Source organism: Pollicipes pollicipes, unplaced genomic scaffold (assembly GCF_011947565.3).
Source record: "Pollicipes pollicipes isolate AB1234 unplaced genomic scaffold, Ppol_2.1 Scaffold_4219;HRSCAF=4965_pilon_pilon_pilon, whole genome shotgun sequence".
Classification (NCBI taxonomy): Eukaryota; Metazoa; Arthropoda; class Thecostraca; order Pollicipedomorpha; family Pollicipedidae; genus Pollicipes; species Pollicipes pollicipes.
Window position 1 is genome coordinate 14,479,941 of NW_023596448.1, and position 11,857 is coordinate 14,491,797.

Below are 11,857 nucleotides of genomic sequence, written 5' to 3' on the forward strand. Positions count from 1 at the left end.
TAACGAGTTCCTCTGTGTTAGCAAAGGGTGGAGAGAGCAGAGTGGAGAGAGCGAGGAGTGGAGACAGCAGAGCCCACCACAACACCCGCGTCCCAAACAGGATCCGAACCGGATCCGAACCGAACCTCAGCCGTATCGTGGATCTGAACCGAATCGACGTTGCGTCGTATATTCCCGTGCCCGCGCTCTGTGGACGGGCCCGCAATGCAGAATTGGGGTGGTCTGATCAAGCACCGGTCTGCGTGGTCTGCCGCGGGTCACGAACTGTTACATGACCCATCGTAGCCCACTACGTGACACGCTTTGGTATGTTATGATCTGTCACAACCCGTCGTGAACTGTCTCGGAGGTGTCGCGCGGTCAGTGCCGATCTGTCGCGTCATGTCGCCCGCTCTGTCGTGCTCCTGTCACGTGACGTGTGACGTGTGGCCGCCGGTCATGTGCGGGGTCAAGCCCGGGGTCGGGCCCGTGGTGGGGTGGCCGCTCCAGCAGCGCGGCTCGGCCACTCGCCGCACCCCGCCGTCTGGGAGTGTTTCTAGTCATAGAATACAGCGTGTTTGTACAGCAGCGTGTTCACCGGCGGGCGAAGACGGAGGAGGCGGGTGGTGCGCACTGACAGCCCCTGGCCCACACGCGTACGCCACAAGCATCTACCATTACACATGTGCGTCATCAATTCCGAGTATATCAAGCACACCCAGTGGGCGTCCGCAAGAATGCAAACAAAATGGTCTCGTCTCCACAAGCTGGTCCTGCTGCACGCGGTGTCCCCGTGAACACTGCACAACCAGAGCGGCGGGCCCTCGCCTCCGAGCACCGGGAGCGGCAGGTGTCCCATGTCCTGGTCCACACCATTGGCGGGTCTCGCCTCGCGTTCGGCGTCCTTCCCGGCGTGGTCCCCGTCAGCCCCCCCTCGCCGCCCGCTGAGTGAGTCCTACCCCGCGCCGGCCGCCGCCCCAGGGGCCTGTTCGGTCACGACCCTGCCGCCGCCGACCCTCAGCCCATGGACGCGGAGGGACACCGAGAGGTCACAGTGTCAGAGGTGCTGCGCTGGTGCACCGACCCGCCGGCCTCGGGAACGGGTCGACACATCCCAGTGAGGAGTGGGTCACCACATCCCAGACTCGGAGCGGGTCACCACACCCAAGACTCAGAAGCGGGTTACCACATCGCAGACTCAGCAATTGGCCACCACACCCCAGGCACAGGGGCGGGTCATCACATCCTACTCAGAAGCGGATGACCACATCCCAGACTCAGAAAACGGGTCACCAGCCGGGACACTAGGAGACGCTCGAGTCGCCACTCTCTCCGTGCAGACTTACCGGAGACGCCTGTGGGATCAGCTCTCGCCAGCGGGTCAGGCAGACCGTACTCAGGTTTGGGCCAGTTTCCAACCTCCCACGCTCTGCCACATCGTCAGATGTTGGCCTCCTCTTCAGGCCTCCCATTGGGCAGATCGCAGTTCTCTCGGACATGTCCGGCATGACCACTTCACGTGTCCGCATCTCAGTTTATTCGATAGTCCATTTCTTCACTTCTTCCGTCTATTTTCCACCCCTTCTCGCCAGCTCCTGATCTCCCGCCCCCCGCTCCGGTCAGCTCAGACCACCCCAGGCCCCCCCCCCCTCCCTCCCACTCCTCCCACCGTGCCGCCGCTAGCTCTTGGCCTCGGCCGGCTCCGTTTTCACCTTCACGCCCGAGTTGCGCCTCTGTTTGCGCGAGCCGGCCTCACCGCTCGACTCGTTGTCTGACGAGGCGCTGAAGGAGTCTCGCTGCGAGCGCTGGCGGCGGCGGCGCGGCTTGGCTGGCCCGGCGCCCTCGGTCCGACCCTGCCAACACCACCCACCGCGTCAGCACAGGGCGGCGCCCAGCTGAACTCAAAACGGACTACAACATCCAGCAAATATAACGCGGGGAGCTGGGGCTTGGGTGGGTATCGGCAGAGCTTTGACGACAGACACGGCTTTGCCCGTGCAGGCTTGGATGGGCACATGAGGTGTATCGCGTCCAGAAGCAAGCCAAGGGAGCACGAAGCGGAACGCTACCATACTGAACACGCGTCACGCACAGCTGAAGCAGGGTTCGGCGTGTCAGGGTAGTGCGCGCAGTTAAGCGAAAAACACTACATCAGGTTCCCGTACATTTGGAAAGGCAACTCAACCCCACCACCGCGGGTTTTGAAAACGCGAGTCAGCTACGCATCCATCGTCCCGATGTACTCGACCGGTGTTTAGGATGCCGCGCATCTTAGACACCTGCTGTACCCACGCAACGAGCGGTGAGCGAGTCGCAACAGCCACGAAATGCCTGGTTATGAAGCCGACATTACGTCGCCTAAGCCGCGACAGCAGTGCCGGTGGGGGGAACCTGACTCACACTCTCCCGGAACGCCTTCATCAGCTGCTGGTGCTTCGCCTCCCAGAGCATCTGCTGGCGCTGCACCACGTCCGGGAAGCTGCGACGGAGGGGCGGGGTCAGGCCGAGCCTCAGCGGCCGCAGACAGACAGAGCGGCAACAGACAGACACAGCGGCCACAGACAGACACGGCGGCCACAGACAGACGCAGCAGTCGCACACAGACGCAGCGGTCACAGACAGACACAGCGGCCACAGACAGACACGGCGGCCAGAGACAGACACAGCGGCCACAGACAGACACGGCGACCACAGACAGGCACAGCGGCCACAGACAGACACAGCAGCCACAGACAGACACAGCGGCCACAGAGATACAGCGACCAGACACAGACACAGCGCTGCCCGGCCTGGCACCACGCCGGTCTTCACATCTGAAGAACAGGGCTATGGAGAGCTTGGTGAGCCAAACGCCCCTCTCCAAGACATGACTCACCATGAGAGGCTGCGGCGGCAGCCAAAGTTTAACTTCCCCCCACCCGCGGCTGCTCCTTTAGCGCTAGCACCGCGGTACACGCAGCCTAAGTACAGTTTCACAGCACCAATCGTGGCTCAGATCCCACCGCCGTTTCCACGTGTGCAAGCGCCGGCCGCAGCACACAGCAGGCGCTGCCCGAGGCGGCGGTGACCCTGTGCCCGGCAGCGGGCGCGCCCCGGGCGGAGGCGAGCTGCCCGAGGCGGCGGTGACCTCGTGACCGGCGGGGTGCACGCCCCGGCGGAGGCGAGCTGCCCGAGGCGGGCGGTGACCTCGTGACCGGCGGGGTGCACGCCCCGGGCGGAGGCGAGCTGCCCGAGGCGGCGGTGACCCTGTGCCCGGCAGCGGGCGCGCCCCGGGCGGAGGCGAGCTGCCCGAGGCGGCGGTGGACCTCGTGACCGGCGGGGTGCACGCCGCGGGCGGCGGCGCACTGACCTGCGCTCGTGGTGCGGGTCCGGCTTCAGCCGCATCCTCCATCCGCGGCCTGGCATCAGCTCTGCCACCTGCTGCAGCAGGTCCAGCACGTCCTCGGCCGGCAGGCGGATCTGCTCAGCCAGCTCCGCACGGCCCACGAACGTCCGCTGCGTAAACTGGTACAGCTGTCGACACAAGGGGAGGTGCTGCAGCTGCGGCCCGTGAAAGGCGGCACAACGGCGGCCCGAGGGAGGCGCCACAGCAGCGGCCCGAGGAGGGCGGCACAGATGCGGGTGTTTGTGAAACAGGGCAGCCCCGCAGGTACTGATAACTTGGAACAGCCACAGCCGCGCTGTCCTGCGACAGTGGCCACGCGCACCGGGGCAGATAGCTGCAGCCGCACCCAGCGGCTACAGACTCAGACAGAGAGAGCCGTCGTGGTCGCCGCCACAGGGGACCTCTAACGGCCAGCCGCGGGCGGGCGTCCGGCCGGCCACGCTCACCATGTAGTCACGTCCGCGGGCCAGCAGGTCATTGGGGACGCCGGTGCGGGGCGTCTGGCCGCCCTTGGGGTAGAGCACATCACTGCGCACCACCCAGAGGCCCCGCACCAGCTGGGCCGTCTGCTGCAGCACGCGTACCGCGTCACCGGGCGCCGTGCCGCGCGGCAACAGCGGCAGCAGCGAGCCGAACTGGCACACCTTTACTGCCGGTGGCGAGAGGAATGGTGTTACAGACGGGAGAGGGGACCACGCGGCAGCAGCGGCAGCAGCGAGCCGAACTGGCACACCTTCACTGTCGGCGGCGAGATGGAGGGTGTCACAGACGGGAGAGGGGCCACGCGGCAGCAGCGGCAGCAGCGAGCCGAACTGGCACACCTTTACTGCCGGTGGCGAGAGGGATGGTGTTACAAACGGGAGAGGGGCCACGCGGCAGCAGCGGCAGCAGCGAGCCGAACTGGCACACCTTCACTGCCGACGGCGAGATGGAGGAGATACAAACGGAGAGAGGGGTCACACAGCAGCAGCAGCGCACCGATCGTGCGCACCTCCACTGCCAGCGGAGACGGGGGACACGCGGCAGCGGAGCACCGAACTGGCACATCTTCAATGGCAAATGGAGATGGACAGTGTTAAGAGTGGGGAGAGTAAAGTGCCGACGTGCAGTAAGGGAAGGCAGCAGTTAAAGTCAGGTTGGATCGTACTTGTCGTGGGTATGATACAGGTGACCACGACGTAAACCGAAGTACCCTTTACAGACGTGCATGCCACGATACCCCAATGGAGGCTCAACAACAAATGGAGATGACGACCTGTCATCAATCTAAGACTGGGAACCGCTCACACTGCTTGCCCTGCCAGCTTCAGAACGTTGGTATATGCGTAACTCTAGTATTTCTTCAACCTAGACTACGTAAGTTGTTCAGTGCATTTGCGAGGAGCATTATTCACATATGTAAGACAGTAACAATAGCCTTATTCCTCAGAGAAAAGCCAGGATCTATATCTCCATCCTCCTGGTTTTTCTCCGACGAATAGGGCTATTACTGCTGTCTTGTCGATCCAAACTACAGTGCTCAAAACTGACATAATCTCATTGTGCCCATTGCTTCATTCAAAGACATAACTACTGCCAGCAGCGCGATTTTACTTCTACAAGAGGGCTGGCTGCAAAAAGGTTTCTAAGCAGTCCAACACGATCTTAGTAAAAAAAAACTCGGTGGCACGCCGGAACAAGAATCGAAGAAGACGCGATCTTGGGTTCCTTACGAATTGTAACAAAACATAAGATATCCAGCTTAACGATGTCATTACGACAGCCAACGAAAACCACTTACGCCTTATCATCAGCGCACGAATCTGTTCGGCAAGTGGCAGGCCGCGCAGTGAGCGCAGCGACATCTGCTGTTCATTCTGTAAACCACGCTTGGTAATGTCTTCAACAGATGGCTCTGGGAGCAGGCGCTGCTTGTACTCGCCCTGGTCCATGGTGGCCGCCAGGGAAAGGTCGTCCGTCCGCGAGCAGAGCAGCTTTTGCCACTCCGTCTAGCGGAAGAAGACGATCGCATCGATACAAGACCATGAGGTGATACGTGCGCAGCTCTGCCCGCCATCTCATTATGTAATGACAATTTTCACACCGTGCAATCAAACAATTTTCATACTGTACAATCTGTCATTGCGGCACAGACGTTGACAAGCAATGTCCCAAACAGCATGACTTCCACATCCGAAACACCGCCCAAATACCTTATTGTCCAACCCAAACAATTCTGGCAAATGTCGACCACACCCGAGATCGTCAGAGGCCACCACCCCCGACCCCGCCACCCCCGCCACCCGGCGCGCGCGCACACGTCTCGTGTGCCGGAGCGCGGCGGGCGGTGGCAGCCCACCTCACTGCTGGCGCTGGAGCGCTTGTGCACAGTGGTGGGCACCCAGGGCTGCTCGTCCTGCTTGCGCTTGAGGTACTGGTAGGAGCGCTCGCGAGCCTGCTTGATGCGGTCGGGCTCGGGCCGAGCAAACTTGACCGTCACACGCTCCGTGCTGGGCCCGTCCGGCTCGTCCTCGTCACCCGACACATCTGAGGGACGAGGGCCGACGAGCCGGGTGTAGACGACACGCCGCCCCCCTCTCTCTCTCTCACACACGCGCGCAGAGACCCCAGACTCTGACGCATTGCCGTTTTTTGTCGTTGCGGCTTTACCATGCATTCAGCAGCTGAGGCTGACTGACGCCGCCTGCCTCTCACCCCGACAAAGGGTTGGCACCGCGGGGAATCGATCCCGTACCGCTGATTTCCCAGACACGCCGCCCAACCATACTGCGCTACCCACACCCCCGACACTCACTCCCTAATACTGACAGCAGTGCGATAGCACACCGATTTGCTGTGTAATTGAGTAATTCAACACATATCGCAGCGAAAACATCGACGATAACAGCAGGAATGACGCCGACACACCTTCGCCGAGTTCGCGCGCCTCCTGGCGGCCCTTCTTGTCGCCGCGGTCCAGGTAGTCGAAGCTGGGGCGCAGCGCCACGACGGCGTCGACGGGCGACAGGTGGAGCTCGCCGTCCGACACCACGCCCAGGCAGTAGCGGCGCGAGCACGGCGTCACCAGCGTGGAGGACAGCGTCTGACGGTCCATCACGGAGCTGGCCGGGCGGACGGCGCCGCGTCACGGCGGGGAAGGGGGCAGGGAGGGGGGGGGGCACGGCCGGGGCATGGCGCGGCCATCACGGGGACGCACGGAACGAAGCCAGCAAGCCCCGCACGTCGGCCAATCAAGATGGGGTCAAATACGCGCTTGGCGCAGTAGAGACGACTACGTAAGTTGCTGAGGACATTAGCGAGGAACATTATTCACATAGATAAGACACTAGCACTAGCCTTATTCCTCGGAAACAACGGGATAACGGGGATAAAGTTAGGTTGATATTTCGATAAGGACATGTTGGCGAAATATCAGTCAACTACATCTACATTCTCCTGTTTTTTCTCAGAGGAATAAGGCTAATACTACTGTCTTATCAGTAGAGGAGACAATGGAGTCCACCTAAATGGCAAATCTCACAAAGACGCTTCAGTTAGTGTGAGCACATTTCCTGGCGGAAACACCATTTCACACCGTGTTCTGACGGAAGTGGTAGAACACCATTCAATCAGTGTGCCGTAACCAAAAATGGCCGCGATGCTGACGCGCCCTTAAAAACCAAATCACCAAACCAACCAGTGTGCCGTAACCTACGTGGCAGTCCACGTCACCGCGTCACATTGTCACATTGTCATGATAAAGATGGGGCACCGGGTCGCTGCCGCTCAGGGCGTGAACACACCCTGGGCGGCGGGACACGACGGGACACGGCGACCTGCAGCGTGACACAGCGGTACGCGGCGGGACACAACGGGACGCGGCGTGACACGACGGGACGCGGCGTGACACGACGGGACGCGGCGTGACACGACGGGACGCGGCGTGACACGACAGGACGCGGCGTTACACGACAGGACGCATCGTGACACGGCGGAGAGCGACGTGACACGACGGTACGCGGCGCGACACAGCGGGACACGCGGCGGGGCACGTGGCACGCCTGGCTGCAGGCCGACTAACCCGCCGTAGAAGAGGTCGTTATGATCACGCGTCAGTCGCGTGCCATCGACATTGAGGGCTATCTGCTCGCCCTTGCTGGTCTCGTAGCTGGCGCTGGCCGTGTTGATCTCCAGCGACAGCTTCAGCTGGTGCTGCTCCGGCTTCAGCTTGGCCTGCAGCCGGGCAGACGCAGGCGTCAGCTTCCGTGATGCCGCCGCGGCCGCTGACACCGCGAACCGTCCCGCCCGCCGCTCCGGCACAGACAGTCACACACGCACGCAAGCGCTAGAGCCCGTCTCGGGCTCCCGCATCACAAGTCCGCCGGAAGGCAATCCTTGTCTGTTAGCTTAGTGGTAGAGCGCTGGGCTCGTGGCGAAAACACCCGGGATCAAATCCCAGCAACGCCAAGGAAAAATCGGATGGGGCGTGAACATGGCTGGAGGCCGAACACAGGGCTGCTAGGTTAAGCACGCTCACTACCTAGCAGCCCTAGGTGCATACTAGATACAGAAAAGGTACGCTGCTATCTGTTAAAAATATCCCACCAGCTCACATAAGGGTAGCAGCTGATGTAGAGGCCTGGTGCAGTCGATGCAGAGGGCTGTAGTCCTGCACAGGCCCACATGCCGAGACCCAACATGCAAAAATGAATGTGGCATACCTCCAGGAAATGGGCATGGTCGTACGTCATGTGGGCTGGCCGCACTGGATACTGGAGCACCCACAGCTTCTCCTGCAGCCCCTTAGACAGATACACTGGCATCTGAAAGTCCAATCACGGCACACGTGTTGGGAAGATTGTACAAGCAAGAAGGGTGAGTTCAGTATGTGATTCAATTGTGGCGTACTGCATTCATTGCATTTAGCACAGTGGCACTTTTGCGTGGTTTTTAGACCATCTACTTCACTTTAGATAGTTAGGCATACAACACATGAAGATTAGATGGCCAGCAAACATTGTGATGTAACGTATGGTTTAGGCACTTCACAACTTGTTTGCAAGAGCTTGTATTTTACAGTTGGGACATTCATGCATGCCATATCATATTTCTTATTTTGGAAGTAAGAGCAGATACTGCACTGTCATGTTACAGACAAGGGACATTAATATCTAACAAACCACAGCCAGGTTGGTTTTCACACCAGGAAGTTGACTCAGACCTTACAGTTGATAATTCCTTATTTGATCTCCTACCTGTTCTATTGAAGGCTAAACTTTTGTAGATTAAATCTGTATACTTATTGCAGACCAAATATTTTTTAAACTCACTATCTAAAGGTTTGAATCTAAATATACACAAACTCAAGCACATTTCCACCACTGTGCAAGAGTTAACAAATCTAAATGGGTGACTGTTGCGCAGCTTTGTTATAAGCTTGTCTTACCTCTTGGACAACTTCATCATCTTCATCTTCCTTTTCCTTTTTTATAACAGGGGCCTGCATGGTGAATATCTATGGCCTTACAATTATCAACACACTTGTGATTCACTTCACACAGTAGGGTGGCCAGGGTGCTGCGCAGACTGTTCACTCAAGATACAAAACAGTTTTTGAACTGAGCCTGCAATAATGAACAGCATGTCAGTGCACAGACAAACATGACCACCAAATGGAGTCATATGACAAAACTGTCCTACAAAAAGACATTGCAATGGGTAGAAGCACAAGATTAGATGTCTATGGACTGGCCTTTTGCCACATACATGTATGGAATCTTTTGAACCTGCACACCAAATCACCACAGCCACCAATCACACTAACTTGTGAAACAATGGAATTAATATGTCAGATGGGCATCATAACACTTAATCTTTTCCTGCAGCTGATGCCAGCATTATGTGGTAGCAAGAATTTATTGGAGGTCAGGGAATATCATAAAGATGATCAACCCCAACTGCTTTACTGATATACTTGCACATTTATTGCCCACATCTGGACCCTTTACAATCCATCATATTTCCACTGCATGCCAATATGTCATCCCTGAGCAAATTCCCAAAATATTTGTCATCCCCTCAACCCACCTCTCCCTTTATCCATCATTGTCATTTCACTAATATGCTAACAATTCAGCAGAAATACAACACATGTCACTTATGCTTTGAATGCTGTAGGTCATTCAGTGCCCACACATGTCACTTATAGCAATCAGACATGCATAAACCTATATGTGTTGTTCAATGAGCAACCACCATTGACTGCTCTTCAATACTCTTGTCTTAACTGGTTAGGTAATGGAAACCAGTATCCAGAAAAGGATTGAAACAACCGCATCTTGGTTACATGCTGGTTTAATAACACTATCTCTATAATTAGACTTGGTGCCATATGTCACCACACACAACCAACATACAAGCCTGCAGGCAGCCCATCACCTGTGCTGGATGTCTACCCAGCACAGGTGTGCTGAGCCTCACTCTCCCATTTGCCAAGCACAGACAAGACCAGATTGTGCCGATCTTTCATCTAATATTGCCCTGAAAACTTGCTAAAGGCATTTTCATCTGAAATTGCCTTTTCAACATCATAATTCTCTAACATTATAATTCTTAATTCAAACTCCACACCAATTTGTATGGTAGCCTAACTACCCAGCTTACTTTCTATCACCAGACATCAAATTCTCTCAAGAAACAAATGGCATGAGCAATATCAATATTTCAGATCAATTCAAAGTTCATACCATTATAAAATACCAGGATACCACAAAATATGTTACCATCACTCAGGCTCCTTGCAGTGATGCCTTACTGAAGAGCATATCCATTCTCAATATCAGAATACACATTTGGTGCAGTGAACTAAAAAAAGTGTTCCCAAGATGGAAATTATTGCCATACTGTTTCCAACCATGCTGTGTGGTGCCCATTGTGCAAAAAATCCATGCATTGCACCAGATGACTGCAACATTGATGAGCTAAATGTTATGCCTGCATATACCAAACTCAGGCAGGGCCAAATTCTGCTGATTTTTGGTGCACCCTAAACTCAGGCTATGCCAATTTGGGCTGACCTGTTCAATTATTCTTTCACAGTAAAATGCTTTTAGAGTATTTCAAGCTCAAAGAATCTTTCCAACATCACAATTATTTGAGCCATCAAAATTTGATGAGCTGAACTTGGTGCTGACAGCATCAGCCTTGGGGTGCTCATATCTACACTACACGAGGTGAAATTTTTACTACAATGCCACTGCTGTGCCAGACGCGGTCAGCATGTGCATTACTTGCAGTCGTTGGTGGTGCTGCAGCCTAAATTACCTACCCGCTGTTCAGACCTCCTGGCCGTCTCCACAGACGTCCCTGCCAAGGATTGCGTGCCGGCAAATTACAATACTAGTGTGCAAAACATACAACCGTGCCGACCTACTACAACGCTCCATAGGGCCGAACTACTGACCAGCCCAAGCAACATTAAAACTCAATTGATTCAGAATCGTCCTGCGAGTAAACAGGCTGCGCGATATTTTCGTAATACACACGGCATATCTGTCTTACATGTACTACATGCCTGACGCACATGTTTCCAAATAGGTATAAGTGACGCAGATGCGCGTAGCATTTGTCCTCCAATCCTGCTCATACAAAACAAACAGTGCGAACTGAGACCGACCCCTAATCGAATATCGGTGGTCCATTGAATGTCTGCGTTCTATGTGAATTGGTATGCCATCTTTTTGTTTACTGGAGCTCTGCAGGCATTATGCCGTGTTTGTAGCTGGAAAATGACTGTCTTATGGATACGATACACCACATTGCTGAAAGCTGGCCGGGGTAGGGCAATCAGAGACAGCATAGATCAGTAGTTGTTTGTTGATCGTCTTTGGCCGCCGTGGTTATGCTTGTAACTGAAAATCCATCAATACACAGTAAGAAGCCTCTCAGCATACATGCTCTGCCCCATATTGCATATTAAGAATTGTTATGAAGGTCAAACTGCTTACTTGATGTTCCTGACATTTCAAATGCCCCACAGCGCAGTTCACTTAGGGATGGAATAAACCACATATTTTTGTTTTTTGCTCAAGTTACTATAGCTCCCTTAACCACAACTCTGATTTACTTTACTACATATACCCCTACTGCCAAAGGGGTACTGCATGCTCGTGTGCTGGGCATGTTGGGTTTTCTAACCATAATGTTGGCTACTATTTCGATTTAGTGCACAGCAATGCAAACAGAGGATGCAAAGTACCTAAAAAAGCGTGTTAAAACTGGAAGCATTGATGTGCATCCCACTGAAAAAAGCCCTTCTTGTTAACTATGAATTGGAGGCAACAATACTTGGTGAATTGGGTGACCCCATGCTTGGTGACAAAAAGGTATGGTGCCTTAACTTCCCATAGTTGTTCTGTAGTTAGCATGACAAGTGCCCCTGATAATGATCATTAACAAAATATTAGGTACCGTCATAAACCATGTGTGACACATGATTAATTGCACTGGATAATT

General features: G+C 55.3%; 1 protein-coding gene across 1 annotated transcript; it reads right to left on the reverse strand.

The window, feature by feature from the left end:
• Window positions 1-1,658: 1,658 nt before the first annotated feature.
• Window positions 1,659-8,915, reverse strand: LOC119095874 (DNA-directed RNA polymerase III subunit RPC5-like). Its single transcript, XM_037218736.1, has 10 exons — window positions 8,790-8,915; window positions 8,065-8,166; window positions 7,425-7,576; window positions 6,272-6,465; window positions 5,703-5,890; window positions 5,145-5,352; window positions 3,811-4,013; window positions 3,329-3,492; window positions 2,380-2,458; window positions 1,659-1,832 (listed from the first exon to the last, which is right to left on the reverse strand). The coding sequence occupies exons 1-10, from the start codon at window positions 8,847-8,849 to the stop codon at window positions 1,659-1,661; spliced, it is 1,524 nt and encodes a 507-aa protein (XP_037074631.1). The 5' UTR covers window positions 8,850-8,915.
• Between the last annotated feature and the right edge of the window lie 2,942 nt (window positions 8,916-11,857).